Below are 17,227 nucleotides of genomic sequence, written 5' to 3'. Positions count from 1 at the left end.
GAAGTTACTTGGGGCGCAAGTAATCGACCTACCTCTTAGTTTTGTTTCTATTATGTCATGATTATCATAGAATGCTTAAGTATGGATGGATTATGATAGGAAACCTCAAGGCCTACACCTAAGGCCCCACAAAGGCACCTATTTGGATTCATTCTACTCGGCGGTCTAAACTGTCCGAGCACAGGAACAAACTCTAATGGGAAGCCTCAAGGCCTACACCTAAGGCCCCACAAAGGCATCCATTTGGATTTGTTCTACTTCTCGGACTCGGATAATCAGAAATATAATAGTGACAAGACTTTCGCAACCATTAAGACCAAATATGATATGTTCAAAGTACTGGTTTAGTTTGACAGGAAGCCTCAAGGCCTACACCTAAGGCCCCATAAAGGCACCTGTTATATCTAACACGGTTTCGCGGGCATATACATATTCATAACTAAAACTTGACATCTATTCGACATCTGCCATACTGAAGATGGCAGTGGCACGCCTGAGCACCTCAAAAGTTAATCTTGATTGTGAGCCTCAAAGCCTATACCTAAGGCCCCACAAAGGTACCTTTCAAATTAACTATGTCCTTCTCTTTCAGCACTGCCCGAGGAGTCTTGCCCGAGGAGTCTTGCCCGATCAAGACTTGCCCGACGAGACTTGCCCGACTAAGTCCGATAAGAAAGCAGAAGCCCGACAGCAGCCTTCAACCGGCGCCGACCTCCCAGGGGAGCTGTGTGCTCGTTCGCCAGGAAATCATCCTCGACTGAAATTCCTGCCACGAACAGAACCTACAGTTTTCTTCCTTAAAAAATGCAAACCTATTTCATACAATTCACGAAGTACCTGAAGGTTCGTCACGTTGCAAACAAAAACTTGTCCATTATAGAAAATCGTAATTTGTTCTTTGCTCCGAGTTGACTCACCCCTAACAAAGATAAGAGGGAAAGCAAAGAGATATCAGGGAAGTCTTTTTCCAGTTTCCAAAGGAGATATCAACAAGCAAACAGATAGAATTAAACAATTGTTTGGTCATTTCAATTTTTCGGCATGATATATCAAATGCAATCTCTTATAAAACCAAAAGGAAAGGGCTATGTTTTTGAAATCGTCCACACATGCACAAAATGATCATAACTTCTCATCCACTAATGTAATTTCATCGTCAATCTCATACATGCACAGTTAAGAGTTACTTATGTGCGTGTGAATGCGGAAAAATATCATAGCATTTTGGGCACGAAAAAACTGATGAACTTACGTTGGAGTTTTGTGAGAATACGAATGTGGTTCAGAAGTGGCCATCGGAGAAAGTTGAACGTGCGAGCTGCACTCTGTTTCCGATAGCCGCCAGTAGGAGGAGAGACTACTATTCCATCCGATGATTAAATCAAATCATAAAAATAAAGCTACAAAATAGAGGGGAAAATAGAAGGAGGGGGGGGAAGCATAAAAAACGTGCCCCAGATGTTGGCTAGGTATTTGGCCACGTGAGAAATTCTTTCACTCTCTTTATATCTCTATCCTTCACTCTCTTTCTCCGTCTAATTTTCTGTACCTCTCTCTCACACTTTCTATATGAGGTTATTTAAGTCATATGTTGACATCTGACCTACAAAGGCGATGCTGAAGAGGAGCGAAATGTGCAATCGCAAAGGGCGCTCAAATTTGAAGGGCCCCTAAAATTTTTTGGTATCTTATATTTATATGTAATAATGTTATATATCAAAAAAATAAAAACGTTTATTAGCACTTTAAAATCTTATAGTGCACTTTTATAAGTGTAAATTTTTTTTTTCTTTCTAAATATAAAAATTTGGAATGCACAATGAGATATTAGGAGTGCTAATAACAACACCTTAAAAAACGATTTTCTTTTCAATTTTATTAATTATATAATAATGCTATATATTCAAGTGAAACTCTAAAGTTAGAGGTTTTGAAGCTTTTTTTTCTTTATTTGATTGCTTAAGATTGAACTGTTTTTTATTATTTAGTGCATGTTATGTTTGTAACTCTTTTTACCTATTTAATGACACTTGTAAACTTACAATCAGTGAGTCATAAATGTTGTTTTGATTTAAGTTATCATTTTCTAGTACCAATATATTGTCATACTTTAAAAAAAAATATCTTAAAAATGGGCCCCTTTATAAATTTCGCACAGGGCCCCCGAAATCTCAGAGACGGCCCTGCTGACCTAGCTATGTGATTAGACATGTGACTTTAGGTTGATCACTAGGTTTTGTGACAAAAATAATGAAATTTATGGAAAATACTTAATTTGCACCATATTGTCGAAGTTCAATGTGATTAATTAGCAAAAGGTACAAGTCTCACTCAACTTCGCCATTTGAGCTAACCCATGCGACAACTTAATTATGACTCAATACGGCTAAATAGCCAAAATGGTCTCTGAGATTTGCATAACATATCACTTTCGTCCCTAACATTTCAAATCAATAAAAGTGGTCATTGAGATTGTCCACCATCCATCATTTTGGTCCTTCCATTAAAAACTCTGTTAAGTGTCCCGGAGCTCTTGGCCGAAAGTTTGGGCAATTTTCAAAACTTTGTAACTCAATCGTTTCTTAACCAAATTCGACCCATAATATATCAAAATAAAGATAGGACAGTGTAGAATAAGATTATACATATTTGAAAGCCCAATGGTTGCCAGAGATGGCCGGAAAATAGCCTCAAAGTTGACTGGTCCGAGGGAAAACTTGAAAACTCGCCGGAAATTGGGTAAACTTTAAATGTTCATAACTTCTTCAATACTCAACGAAATCAAGTGATTCAAAAACTAAAATCATACGTCTTGATGAGAAAAAGAGAATGATATCTTTTTAGATGGCTAAATCGCCGTGGGTTGGACAGAAAAGGGCTTGAAAGTGGCTCTCTTGGTCTCGAGTTAGCCATTTTCGAGCCGTTTTCAGGCCAAACCACGACGATTTAGCCATCTAAAAAGGTATCATTCTCTTTTTCTCATCGAGAAGTATGATTTTAGTTTTTGAATCACTTGGGTTCGTTGAGTATTGAAGAAGTTATGAATGTTTAAAGTTTATCCAGTTTCCGGCGAGTTTTCCAGTTTTCCTTCGGACCAGTCAACTTTGAGGCTATTTTCCGGCCATCTCCGGCAGCCATTGGGCTTCGAAATAGGTATAATCTTATTCTACGCTTTCCTATCTTCATTTTTGATATATTATGAGTCGAATTTGGTTAAGAAACGATTGAGTTACAAAGCTTTGAAAATTGCCCAAACTTCCCGGTCAAGTGCTCCGGGACACTTAACGGAGTTTTTAACGGAATGACCAAAATGATGGATGGTGGACAATCTCAAGGACCACTTTTATTGATTTGAAATGTTAGGGACCAGAATGATGAGTTATGCAAATCTCAGGGATCATTTTGGCTATCTAGCCTACTCAATACCTACCCTCGCTCTTTTGGCTTGTGCAATAATAATCTACGGAGTTATCTATAAAGGTAATGTTATAGAGACCAAATTTATAAATCAAATTTTGTAAATTAAATGTTGTGAATAGTGATGATTAAATTATTATTTAATTGTTGACTAACATGCTTATTTTATAAGGAAAACTAATAAAAATGACTTGAAAACTTTGAGTTTTAATGATAAGGACAAAATAAGGGATAAAGTGAATAGTACCAGGTTTGACTTTTTAGTGTAAAAATGTGGTTTTTCGTTAAAGTGAACAATACTGTGAGCTTTTCGTTAAAATTCCCTATTTTTTATTGGTGACACATCAATTGATTGACAAATTTGATTTAAAATTTGATCTCCCAAACTTTACTCTATCTACAAATATTGTGCTAAAATGCATAGAAAATAGGGGCGGCATGAGCAAAAGCTTTCAAGCCTTTAAAATTATGAGTAACATACGAATTGTTGTGTTCCCATGGTCACCATTCCTTTCCAAACAAGAAATCACACTAAGAATTGAGACACAGCCAGTGATGGTCCTCTACAAATGAACGAAAGTGTAAAACTTCTTAGGGTAGAGTTATTGGGACTTGGTCAAAATGTTTGTTTATGTTTTAGCAGACTGCTAGGCCGAACTAGCATTTGACTTGGACTGTTCTGCGTTTGACACTCTTTTACTTGTGTTGAAAGCTTGTTAGTTGAGGCCGTCAAAATAAAAGCTTGTTGGTTGAAGATATTGTTGGGTTTGATTAGCAGGCCAAGGGCCTGCTTTTCGTTTTGGATACTAGTTGTGTTCACCTTTAGGAGAATGAATCAGTCTTCTACTTTGGAAAAAATATATAAAATTTTTATAAACGAAACAATTTATTTTCTAAAGATTCATTTGAAAATAATCTCTGCAAAAATTATTTGAATTAGAGTTTGTTTAGTAATTCAAATATATCAAATACATGAACGGTTCATCGTGAATATACCACTTGGTATCTACACTGTTAATTTATTTGATATATTTAGATAACTATGATTATAATAAAAAATAAAAAGATGGAGAAATAGAAGTCCGCTTCAAAATACTTCTTTTAGAGTACTTATGCTTAAATGTATTTTGAGTAAAATCACTTCTACTACAAAAGTATCGATAATTTTAACAAAATTGCAAGTGTTTTTTAGGTAACCCAAAAGCTTTTCTATGTTCCTATTTTTTTTTACCAAATATTGTCAGAAGCACTTCTAAGGAGAAGGCGGATCCATATTCGGGGGATCTGTGGGATCTTGTAATCATGTCCGTTCATCGTACATTGTGTTCGGATCCATTTTCGCACGATGTACGATGAACGGATATGATTACAAGATTTCCGGATCATCAGAAAAAGGATTTGACGAGCTGATAATCTAAAGCTGTTTTTAGTTTTGAAAACACATTTTCAAAATGGCCTGAAATTTACTGTAAGATCCGGGATAGAATTGAATTTTAATCTTTTCTTGATAAGAGAAAAATTTAAACTTTCATTATCAAGTATCTTATTAATATTCTCAACAAGCATTTTGATAATCACGAATTCTGTTTGAAGATTCCAACCAGCCGGCCTTGTCATCTTGTCATGTAATTTTAGCAAAGAAACTCTAGTTTACAAGGCCTTTTCTTTCTTCTTTTTCTAAAAATAATTTTGATTGCTTATGCCCGTCCTTTCTTCATGTTTTTACTTGCTACTCCATTTATATTGGACATGTATGTACTGACAGTTTAGTCTTCGTAAAATTTGTGTACCGATTTTCTCATCAATTTGGACGTTCTTCGTCTACTTGTCTCAAAGGTTAGAAATTTCAGTATGACAGTCTGATTAGGTGGATGGTCAATTACAGTTTTAAAAGAAACAAATCTTATTGTATTTGAATATGATTTGAGTTTACATAGGTATAACTTCCGAAACACATTTTCACCTTTTGTGAGAGTTATATGAATAGTGAATTCGATCAAACTACTCTATTCAAGTTTGTAACCTTAAACGTAGACTCTTTCAAATTGTTAGTTGGTAACTTATTTTTGTTTACTATAATCCGTGATTATTAATTTATTATAATAGTCATGCCAAAATTCTTGTGCATGGGGCTCTTTGTAGAACTCATTGTCCTAACCTATAAAATGCACACAGTATAAACATTCATCATCATCAGAAATTTACACACAACGTAAGATGGGTTCTAATAAACCTCATGCTGTTTGTGTGCCTGTTCCAGTTCAGGGTCACTTAAAGGCAATGCTCAAATTGGCAAAGCTCCTCCACCATAAAGGCTTTCACATAACCATTATCAACACAGAGTTCAACCACAGGCGCTTACTTAAATCTCTTGGACCCAACTCCCTAGATGGCTTGCCGGATTTTCGGTTTGAAACGATTCCTGATAGCCTTCCAGATTCGAATGAAGATGCCACCCAAGACCTCAATTTGCTCGCTGATTCCATCAGGAATAAGTTCTTGGCACCTTTTCTTGATGTCGTCACAAAACTGAACAATGAAAATCCAGTAACCAGCATTGTTTCGGATGGTTTCATGCCCTTCACAACTCCTGCTGCCAAACAACTTGGCATCCCCATCACACTTTTCTTTACTTTTGCAGCAAGCAGCTTCATGGCGTTTAAGCAATATCCTGCTTTGGTGGAAAAAGGACTTGCACCACTCAAAGGTGAAACAATTGAAGCAATTAATCTTTAATTTTAGGATTAGTTTCTCTTTGGTTTTTGCCAATCAACAATTGCGTTGCTAGTGACTACTCTAGTAGCACCCAGTTTCCACTCTGTTGGAGGAGGTGTGAGTTCAAAGTTCACCAACGAAAATTGTAGTATTAGTAAAATAGTGAAATTATGGTCCATGAGATTTGCACTTTAATTTTCAAAGTATGCAAATTAATAAACTTTCATTAATGTTCAAGTGTCATGTGGGTGCTAATTGTGCAGATGAGAGTTGTTTCGTAAATGGATTTTTAGACCAGGTTATAGATTGGATTCCAGGAATGAAAAATATCCGTTTAAGGGATCTCCCAAATAACTTTTTAACAACAGATCCCAATGATGAAATTTTCACTGGCGTCCTTGAAGTAGTTGGTCAAGTTCATGAAGCCTCAGCAGTCATTGTACATACTTTTGATGCATTGGAGCCAGATGTTTTGGATGCTCTCTTGTCTATGTCTCCGCCTGTATACGCCATTGGCCCTCTCCAATTACTTCTCAATCAGATACCACAACACCCTTTGGAGTCCTTGGGATACAGTCTATGGAGAGAAGAAACTGAGTGCCTCAAATGGCTTGATGATAAGGCGCCAAACTCAGTTGTTTATGTGAATTTCGGCAGCATAACGGTAATGACATTGGAACAACTTGTGGAGTTTGGTTGGGGTCTTGCAAATAGCAAGCTTACTTTCTTTTGGGTAATTAGGCCTGACTTGATCATCGGTGAATCCGCAATTTTACCACCTAAGTTTGTGGATGAAACTATGGGAAGAAGTCTAATAGCAGGTTGGTGCCCACAAGAGCAAGTGCTTAACCATCCATCAGTTGGAGGATTTTTAACACATAGCGGTTGGAATTCGACAATAGAGAGTGTGTCTGCAGGCGTGCCTATGTTATGTTGGCCATTCTTTGCTGATCAGCAAACAAACTGCCACTATAGTTGCAAAGAATGGGGCATTGGTATGGAGATTGATAATAAAGTGAAGAGAGATGAACTGGAGAAGCTTGTCAGAGAATTAATGGAGGGAAAGAAGGGGAAGAAAATGAAGAATAAGGCCATGGAGTGGAAGACATTGGCAGAAGAAGCCACTAGTCCACATGGTTCTTCATCCACAAACTTAGAGAATTTAGTGAATCAAATGCAATTAAGAAAAAGCTAGATGTTTTGGATAAGAAGTTATTTGTTCAAAGACTAGCTAGGTATATGTTTATTATGCTACCATCTTCAGTTTTATATATCTAGATATAAGTTTTATCTTATGTACCAATATTTACTTAGTCCGGGTCACTTGACGATGGATACACTCAGGGACACATGATTTTCTTCTTCTATGGTTTGAGAATGTCTAAAGTTAATTACTGAAAGATACAATAAGGTATTGAATTTCTCAAAGAAAATCTTCATCAAATGACAAACCACTTATAGCGCGTTTACTAATCCGTAATCAGATTGATAGGAATTGAATTGAGGAGGAATTGGATTGAGAAGGAATTGAAATGAGGTGGAATTAGAATCAGATTCTTGTTGAAGTTGTTTACTAAAACTAAGGTGAAATCAGAATCAGATTCTTATTGAAGTTGCTTACTAAAACTGTCTCGAATTGGAGTAGGAAAGATGTTTGAGTCTATATAAGTTGTTTACTAATTCACTTCAATCGGAATTAAAACTAGGTTGATTACTAAATTGCCCTTACTTAAATAAATTATTTTCATACTAAATAATTAAATTAAATTTATTAATTCAATTCATCTATATAAAAATATTTAAACATGTTTTATTTGTTTATTTTTTGAGAGAAAGTTTTATTTATTTATTAAAACATGGTTATTTCCATCCATCCCCCACTTGTCCATCTTTCCCAGAGTTCCCTTTCATCCTAAAGGTATTTCTTCCTAGTCGTATAGCCCTCTACCCATCCCTGCCTTTCCTTGCCTTGTCTCTATCTTCCACCCCCTTACGCCTCCATAGCCACCGCCCTATAGCTAGGCCATTCATGGTCTAGCGTGGAGCGGTCTTGTTGCCGTCTTCATCTGAGTCCATTACGTCGGGTAAGAGTGCAATGATCGGATTTAGGTAAGAGTCTAGCAATTCGGTGAAACGAGGGGAGATTAGGCTAGGTATATGATGTGGCCCTGCATGGTGGAAGGTGTGGTGTTGACAGAGATGGAGAATGAAGGGCAATGCTGGGATAATAAGAAACAAGTAAGGTTATAATTGGTAGAAAAAATCCATTCCAAATTCCTCAGATGTCCATGAATTAAAATACCTCCCTCATGTAGGGAGTCCAATTCCTCCAAAATAAGGAGTGGGATTCCCAATGTGAAACCTCGTCCCTGATTGATCGTATTTTGTATTATCGAACTTATGAAACTACCAAATTACCCTTGAGTTAACTTTTGTCGACCGTTTCGTCAAAACACGTATTCCTAATTTTAGTAATTTATTCTTATGTATTCATCACCACAAACGCGTAGGTGCAAACAGATTTATAACGAAGTTTTTACATTTCGAAACGTCGAACGTTTTTCGGATATTTTCGTGTTTCGTCCTTAGTGACCTTGTTTTGTGAGCCACTAGGGCCCACATGTTTCCTCCCTTTTCCCTCCCCATGACCTCCTTCCTCTTTCTTTTGTGTGAAACAGTCTCTCTCTCTCTCACAACTCTCTCATCTCTCTCCCTTTCTACATTCTCGGCTCTCTCTCAAACCACCATTTTCGAGGGCTTTTCACATAAACAAACAACACAGCAACGAAAACAACATCCCCACCATCACCCTAGTGAACTCAGAATCAAAGGAGAACCCTCCAAATACTTCCAAACTCATTGCACAGTGCATTCACTGTTCACCGAGTTTTTGGATGAGTTTCCACGTTCTTTAGCAATGGTAAGCCTCGAACCTTATCCAAAAGTTTTAGATCATGTCTTATTGTATGTTTGGAAGTAGTTTTGAGAAGTTTTAATGATGTTTGGACGTAGGAATCTCATGGGGGAAGCTTCCCTATTTTTCCAGCGCGCACTGCCAATTTTGAGGCATTTTTCGATCAAACCATGAGTTAGCTATCATGCAAGGTACCATTCTCTTCGTCTCATCAAGAAGTATAATTTTCATTTTTGAATCACTAGATTTCGTTGAGTATTGAAGAGGTTATAAAAGTTTAAAGTTTACCCAGTTTCCGGGTAGTTTTCCAGTTTACCCGCTGCGCAGTCATTTTCAGGAAAATTTCCGGCCATCTCTGGCAACCATTAGGTTTCCAAGTAAGTATAATCTTGTTCTTCACTTTCCTAGCTTCGTTTTGATATATTATGGGTCGAATTTGGTTAAGAAATGAGTAAGTTACGATGCTTTGAAAATTGTCCAAACTTATGGCCAAAAATCCCAGATTCTGGTGAGCTCCCGTGGCTCGGCGCTTCGGCTGGCTCAGCTTGGCTGAGTCAAACATTGACTTTGGGTCAGCGTTGACCGTTGACTGTTGATTGGTCAACGTTGACTTTTGACCGGTCAACATTGACTTTTGGGGGTTTCGCCCGGGACACCATCCTAAATTAATTTTTTTAGTTATGTGCTTAGGTGCATTTATTAGTGGTGTTTCTATCCTTCCTAGTTCAAATAGCTCTTCAACGACAAAGTATCTGTGAGTGGACCCTTTCCAAAATACATGATTTAATTACTAGAAATGCATACATGAAAAACATGATTTTATGACTACGTTTTATGAAACGTTAATGAGCAAAACAAATTTACGCTTTATGAAATATCATGCTTTATCAGATTTACGTTCTTTGAAAGATTTATGATTATATACCATGAACATGATTTATGATATGATGTTTAAGTTATTGAGCTCTGATGAGATATATTTTGGAAATATTATGTTTATGATTTCTATGCTTATATTATGCCTACAGGCGAATGATATCATTAAATGGCTTCGGTCGGGTGATGTAGGGGCCTATGTGCGAATGATATTTATATATGGCTTCGGTCAGGTGATGTAAGGCCTACGGGCGAATAAATGCCTTTGGACGAATGAAGAATGAAGATACATATATTCCTATAGGCGGGTGATGAAGTGCCTTTGGGCGAATGAAGATTTATATATATGCCTTTATGATGCTACTAAGCACACTATATATAATATATGTTTTATGAAGTTTTTATGGCATGCTAGGGTTTTCGAAAAACCTATTACCTATTATGCTAGATGAGTTTTCATAAACTTTGGGGGTTAGTAGGTTGAAGATTAACTGTGTTAGTATTACGTATATATAAACTTGGTCCACTCATGTTTTGTTTTACGCCCCTTCATGACTTAGAATTAAAGCATACAATCCCAGCATCAAGGCACTCCCGCATCGGTATCTTTGAGTCTTCTTGGTGGAGGACCCCTTTCTTTGTAATCTTAATTAGTAGTATGCTCTGAACATGTCATGAATCATCACCATTATTTTGTAAAGGTTGTATTTGAATATTACGTTGCATAGTTATGCGCAAAATTTTTATGTATGTTTTACATGTTCTCAGCATATGCATTCATAAATGGCTTGCGTCACCTTCAGGTGTCGGCCAGCCCGTGGCCATCCCGTTGTCCTTTGGACATCAGGATCGAGGCATGTCAGATTGATATAAGAGCCTAGTTATTCAAAGCATACTTAGGATCTTATGTTATTGTAGTAGTGTGTCGGCCTTGACATTATTTGGATGCCACGGTTTTCAGATTTGATGCCTTTTGGTGCAGTTGTGTAAACTTTTTTTTGTCTGAATTTTCATATCCTATTTGAAGTACAAAATTCTTGTCGGGATTGTGCCTTAGCAGTGAAAAATTATAATGATGAATAGCTCATCAACAGACCGATACTCTGCAACATGCGTTCCCTAGGAATGGCGGGTAAAGTTGGATTTACTATGAAGTAACGCGAAATAGAAAGCCCAGTGAAAGGAAGTCTGGTTAAAACCAGCCGAAGATCCGAGTCGGTGATGCTACTTTGCGACAAGCGTTCCTTAGGAATAGCGGACAGAGTCGTATATACCTAGGAGTGTTGTGAAATAGAGAAATTTTAGTGGTATGAGTGGGAGATCTGAAACGGTGAAGTTACTATGCGACATGCATTACTTAGGAATGGTGGGTAGAGTCATATCCATATGGAATTTCCTCGAAACATTCAAAGTGTGAGTTGGAGAAAGTGAGTAAGTGATAGTCGCGTTTAGTAAGTGTTAGTTGGTAGGATAGAATCAATGTTCTTGGACTTGTTACAACTGTAGGAATTCGTGTGGACCTTCAGAAGATTTCTTGGTGATTGTTCTATAGATAACCTTCTCGCTTACTCCAACACCGAGGTTAAGTTCACTAAACATCGACAGTCAGTTTTACACCAAATTCTTCAAGCGTTGGCTTTGTTTCGATTAAATACTTTTCTTGGGAGACTCCTTTATAGCAGATGTTATTCTCATCAATTTCCAAAAGGGTTACGACCGTTGGAAATTGAAAATCTTCACAAGGTGTTGTGAACTACGAAATATCCTTGATCTTGTCACTTTATATCAGCAGTTCTTAACGATTCTTTGAGCATAACCTTATCTCCTTCTTGGCTATGAAACTAGTCAATTTTGTTGAGTTGTTGAAAGTGAACGAAGCTCCTAACAATGGAAGTATTGTCTCGTTTGATCATTGTTCTTACACTTTTCGATGACATTGATAAATTTCAATCATACGGTGATGTGTTATTGGATATTTGGCTACATGCTGATGCAGCATGATCGAGTTATGCGTGTTCATCTTTACGGTTGGAATTGTAGGAGGTGAACCATCCTATCTTCAACCTTGAGCCAATGGTTACCGTCTTAATTGAAAAGCCAATGACACCCTTTCTTTGTAAAAATTTATGTGAGATGAAAGTTAGGAACTTAACTTTTTGGAGTTTGGAACATCATCTTACTCATGCTCCACCTTTTGTTTTTCTTGATGTTGGTGGTGAGTTTTAAGTCTTTTGTTTTGCATCCTTTCTAACCAAAGAAGTTGTAGTGTGTTCTGACATAGAAATAGTTGAGTTTTAGACGGAAGAGGTGGATATGGCTCATCAGTGATATTGGACTGCACTTTTAAGTACCATCTTGGTCAGGCAAATGTTGTAGCTGGTGCTCTTGGTCAGAAATTCCATGGACATCTCACCTTCATTCGAGCTATCCATGTCCCACTATTGTTTTCCCTTCATGGATTTGGCTTTATTTTAGCATCTGATCCACGGTGAGTATTGTTGGCTCACTTTTAAGTCAAACCTGTATCGATAGAGTTCGGGCAAGAAGCCCAAGAGTTGTTCAGTAATGTGTGAGTTTGGAGGAGCAAGTGTCGGATGACACGAGACGGGATTTGAAAGTTTGAGGAATTGGAACTCTGTTGATAAGAAACGAATTGTTCTTGCCTAAGGATAAGGAAACTGTGAAAAAGGAAAATTCTTGATGAGGCTCACATTTTAGTGTATGCCATGTGCATGCTGGCAGTACTAAATTGTACCACTATTATCATTTGCTTTAATACTGGTGTTGTATGTATGGGATATCGCTGAATATATGAGTAGATGCCTGATTTACTAGTAAGTGGAAGCGGTGAGATGGAAGCCATCAGGCATATCTCAATTTCTTATATTCCTGTTTAGAGATGGGAAGAAATTTCCTTGGGTGTCTTTGGGTTGTCAGAGACTGCTGAGCATGTAAATGGAAATGGGTGAATGTCACCATAGATTTCCTGTACAAACCACCTTGTACTCGTGGAGACTATGATGACATTTCAAAAATTGCTATAAACTCACTTAGCGTATTATCTATTAGTCTGCAATGACTATACTTTCGACCATTTGGCATAATTCTTCATTCTGGACTTCATTAGACTAACATCTCGATTTACCTTGATTTCGACCATGATCCCAGATTCACCTCCTGATACTGAAAGACATTCTAATCAACTTTGGGTTCGTGTTTACCCTTCAACACTTCGTATCATTCCTAAAAACAGATAAACCTGTTCAAGAAGACCACTAAGATCTGAAAGTTTTAGCTGAGACCATTAGTCATTCGATCACCCGTTAACACCCTATCGAGCGAATTATTACCATTGGTGATTGAATATCCCTGAGGTTATCATTGTAACAAGTTGTCGTGAATATTGGAAGGGGAAAAGTTTGAGTTCTCGCCTATCAAATTACTTTGAACTACCACTCAAGTCGAGTTCGCACTCGACCATCTCGACGTGCCATAAAAATCAAGTTTGGTTCTGGCACGTGTTCTTGCATCAAAGTTATGCATTCACTCCAGTTATCTTGTACTTTAGATGTGCTGGACTTGTTTTGACCCTTGAATTCTTGAGTGTTCTTTTAGCCTTCTCGGCATAACCGTTCGCTAAATTCAAGAGAAATTTTCAATGAATTAGCTCGCCTAGGCTTTGTGAATCACATTGTTCAGTTTTAGGGTATTCTGTCACTATTATATCTCATCGTGATGTGCGTGTCGCTCCTAAGTCTTATGAAGTTTTCTTGAAAACCTTGGACAATCTGAACGAGATATCTAGACCTTGAAGGATGTGTTGTGTTCATTCGTTCTGTGGTTTTAGCATGATTAGAATTTGCACTGATCTATTTTTTAGTTATTTACGACGACGTTTATTATTTCAGTTTGGGTATGGCACTATTTGAGACATGGTATGAAAGTTGCGACAAATGACATTGGTTAGACAGAAGAGTATTGCGAATTGTATTCGAAGGGTCAAAATTTTGATATGGGAAACTGTGTGCTTCAATTGATGTTGCCTTAGAGTCAGACAAGATGGTAATTTTGCACCCTTAAGAAGTTACTACTTGTTTATCGAGACAACAATGTGTTGTCAATATTGCGAGCTGCAGACTGTAATGTCAATGACTTAATCGTTGAGTTCGCTAAGCAAGTAGGCAAGTTGGCCGTATACGTGAAGTAAGATAGGACATGAATTATGTTGAGGAGCCAGTGGTGATTATCGACCAACAGGATAAAGCGATGAGAAATAAGGTCATTTCGTTAGTAAAGGTGTTGTGGAGGAACCACGCAGTCAAGAAGGCCACGCAGGAAACAAATGAACTAATAAGGAGTCAGTATCCATACTTGTTTACTTGAGGTTGTAAATTTTGGGATGAAATTCTCTTAAGGAGGCTAGATTGTGAAACCCCGTCCCTAATTTATCATATTTTGTATTATTGGACTTATGAAACTACCAAATTACCCTTGAGTTGACTTTCGTTGACCGTCTCATCGAAATGCGTATTCTTAATTTTAGTAATTTATTCATATTGTATTCATTGTCATGAAGTCATAAGCGCGAACGGATTCGAAATTGAATTTATAACAAAGTTTTTACATTTCGAAACATCGAAAGTTTTTTGGATATTTTTGTGTTTCATCCTTAGTGACCTTGTTTTGTGAGCCATTAGGGCCCACATGTTTCCTCCCTTTTTCCCTCCCTATCACCTCATTCCTCTTTCTTTTGTCTGAACACACTCTCTCATTTTCACAACTCTCTAATCTCTCTCCCTCTTTACACTCTCAACTCTATCTCAAACCACCCTCTATGAGGGCTTTCCAACGAGTTTCAACGTTCTTCAGCTAAAGTAAGCCTCGAACCTTGTCCAAAAGTTGTAAATCATGTCTTGGTGTATGTTTGGAAGTAGTTTTGAGAAGTATTGGTGATGTTTGGATGTAGGAATCTCATAAGGGAAGCTTCCCCATTTTGCAGCAAGCACCACCACTTTCGAGGCATTTTTCGGCCAAACGATGACAAGTTAGCCATAGTACAAGGTAGCATTCTCTTTGTCTCGTCGAGAAGTATAATTTTTGTTTTTAAATCACTCGATTTTGTTGAGTATTGAAGAACTTATGAACGTTTAAAGTTTACCTAGTTTCCGACGAGTTTTTTCTAGTTTACCCAAGGACCAGTTTCCGGCCATCTCAGGGAACCATTGGGTTCCAAATAGGTATAATCTTGTTCTTCACTTTCCTAGCTCCATTTTTATAGGATTAAGAAATGAGTGAGTTACGAAACTTTGAAAATTGTCTAAACTTCCGGCCAAAAATCCCATATTAATGAGCTCCGGCTCAGCTGAGTCAGTCATTGACTTCTGGTCAACGTTGACCGTTGACTTTTGGGTTGACTTTTTAGGATTTCGTTTGAGTAAAGTTTTATTAATTGGTCCTTTTATGTGCTTAGGTGCGTTTGTTAGTGGCATTTCCGTCTTTCCTAGTTTGAACGGCTCTTCATCGACAGAGTATCTATGAGTGGATCCCTTCCAAAATGCATGATTTAATTACTAGAAATGCATACATGAAAAACATGATTTTATGACTACGTTTATGAAACGTTTATGAGTAAAACGGATTTACGCCTTGTGAAATATCATGTTTTATCATATTTACGTTCTTTGAAAGATTTATGATTATATACAATAAACATGATTTATGATATGATGTTTGAGTTATTGAGTTTCAATGAGATATATTTTGGAAATATTATGTTTATGATTTATGTGCTTATATATATGCCTACGGGCGAATGATATCATTAAATGGTTTCGGTCGGGTGATGTAGGGGCCTACGAGCGAATGAAGATTTATATATGGCTTCGATCGGGTGATGTAGGGCCTATGGGCGAATGAAGAATGAAGATATATATATGCCTACGGGCGGGTGATGAAATGCCTTCGGGTTAATGAAGATTTATATATATATATATATATATGCCTTTATGATGCTACTAAGCACACTATATATAATATATGTTTTATGAAGTTTTTATGGCATGTTAGGGTTTTCGGAAAACCTATTACATATTATGCTGGATGAGTTTTCATAAACTTTGGGGGTTAGTATGTTGAAGAATAACTATATTAGTATTACTTATATATAAACTTGACCTACTCATGTTTTGTTTACGCCCCTTAAGACTTAGAATCGAGGTGTACAATCCTGACGTCAAGGCACTCCAACATCGGTATATTTGAGTCCTCTCGGTGTAGGACCATTTTCTTTGTAATCTGAATTTGTAGTATGCTCTGAACATGTCATGCATCATCACCATTATTTTGTTGGCAGTTGAATATTATTATATTATTTTGTAAATGTTGTATTTGAGTATTACGTTGCGTAGTTATGCGCGAAATTTTTATGTATGTTTTACATGTTCTTAGCATATGCATTCATAAATGGCTTGCGTCACCCTTGGGTATCGGCCATCCCGTTGTCTTTCGGACACCGGGATTGGGGCATGTCACCCAGGATTCCCAAATTGGTGGGGACCCCACATACAATTTAATTCCCCAAACTTAAGTAAACGAAGGAGTACTCCGTAATGGGAATCCAATTTCGTAAATTAATTCTGATTATGGATACGTAAACGCTCCCTTATTGTGAAGCATGTCTCTTTTGCTCAATTGAATGTTCTCTAGAGAGATATTTGGGTCCAAACCCATATTACTTAAAACTCAAAAGTTTCCCTTTGCACTGTCCACTAGTTGAATGATATTTACTCAAAAGTTCCCCTTTCCTTCAAATCTCCCTGAATTACTGTTTAAACAAATCAATCATTGATAATAAGTAAAATAAACATTATTATAAAAACTAGCCTCTATCTTCTTTGTTTTTGTTTTTACTTGGTACCTCAACGCAACTTATATCATAAAAAACAAGCTCAGAATGCGACTTGAAATATGTTTTATAATTGGGAATATATCCTTTTGTGCCTATAGTACTTATTTACGTGATCATCTTAGCTACTTAAATGTTATCTTGAAAAATGCCTGATCGGGGAGCTCGCTTTGACTATTCTTCACATTGTTAATTCGTTCTTTTAATTTGACTGTCTTCACCCTTTAATTTAATAGGCATTGCCAAAACTATTGTACATCCGACCCTTGCTTTTTGTAAGTTTGCACCACTCATTACCTCAAGATAGAGCACAAATTCATAGATTCATACCCATAATATTTACATTACTGCTAAAATACAGACATACAATAAGCATATACACTGTTATCCACAGATCTGAG

The 17,227-nt window shown here is 37.1% G+C and overlaps 1 protein-coding gene across 1 annotated transcript; it reads left to right on the top strand.

Moving 5' to 3' along the window:
• Positions 1-5,622: 5,622 nt before the first annotated feature.
• On the top strand, positions 5,623-7,327 carry LOC126611075 (7-deoxyloganetin glucosyltransferase-like). The gene is made up of 2 exons (XM_050279255.1): positions 5,623-6,124; positions 6,396-7,327. Exons 1-2 carry the CDS (start codon positions 5,635-5,637, stop codon positions 7,325-7,327), a joined length of 1,422 nt encoding a protein of 473 aa, XP_050135212.1. The 5' UTR covers positions 5,623-5,634.
• Positions 7,328-17,227: the final 9,900 nt, after the last annotated feature.

Source organism: Malus sylvestris, chromosome 17 (genome assembly GCF_916048215.2).
Source record: "Malus sylvestris chromosome 17, drMalSylv7.2, whole genome shotgun sequence".
NCBI lineage: Eukaryota > Viridiplantae > Streptophyta > Magnoliopsida > Rosales > Rosaceae > Malus > Malus sylvestris.
Note: the sequence above shows the minus strand (reverse complement) of the source record. Positions and strands in the feature narration are given on the sequence as shown.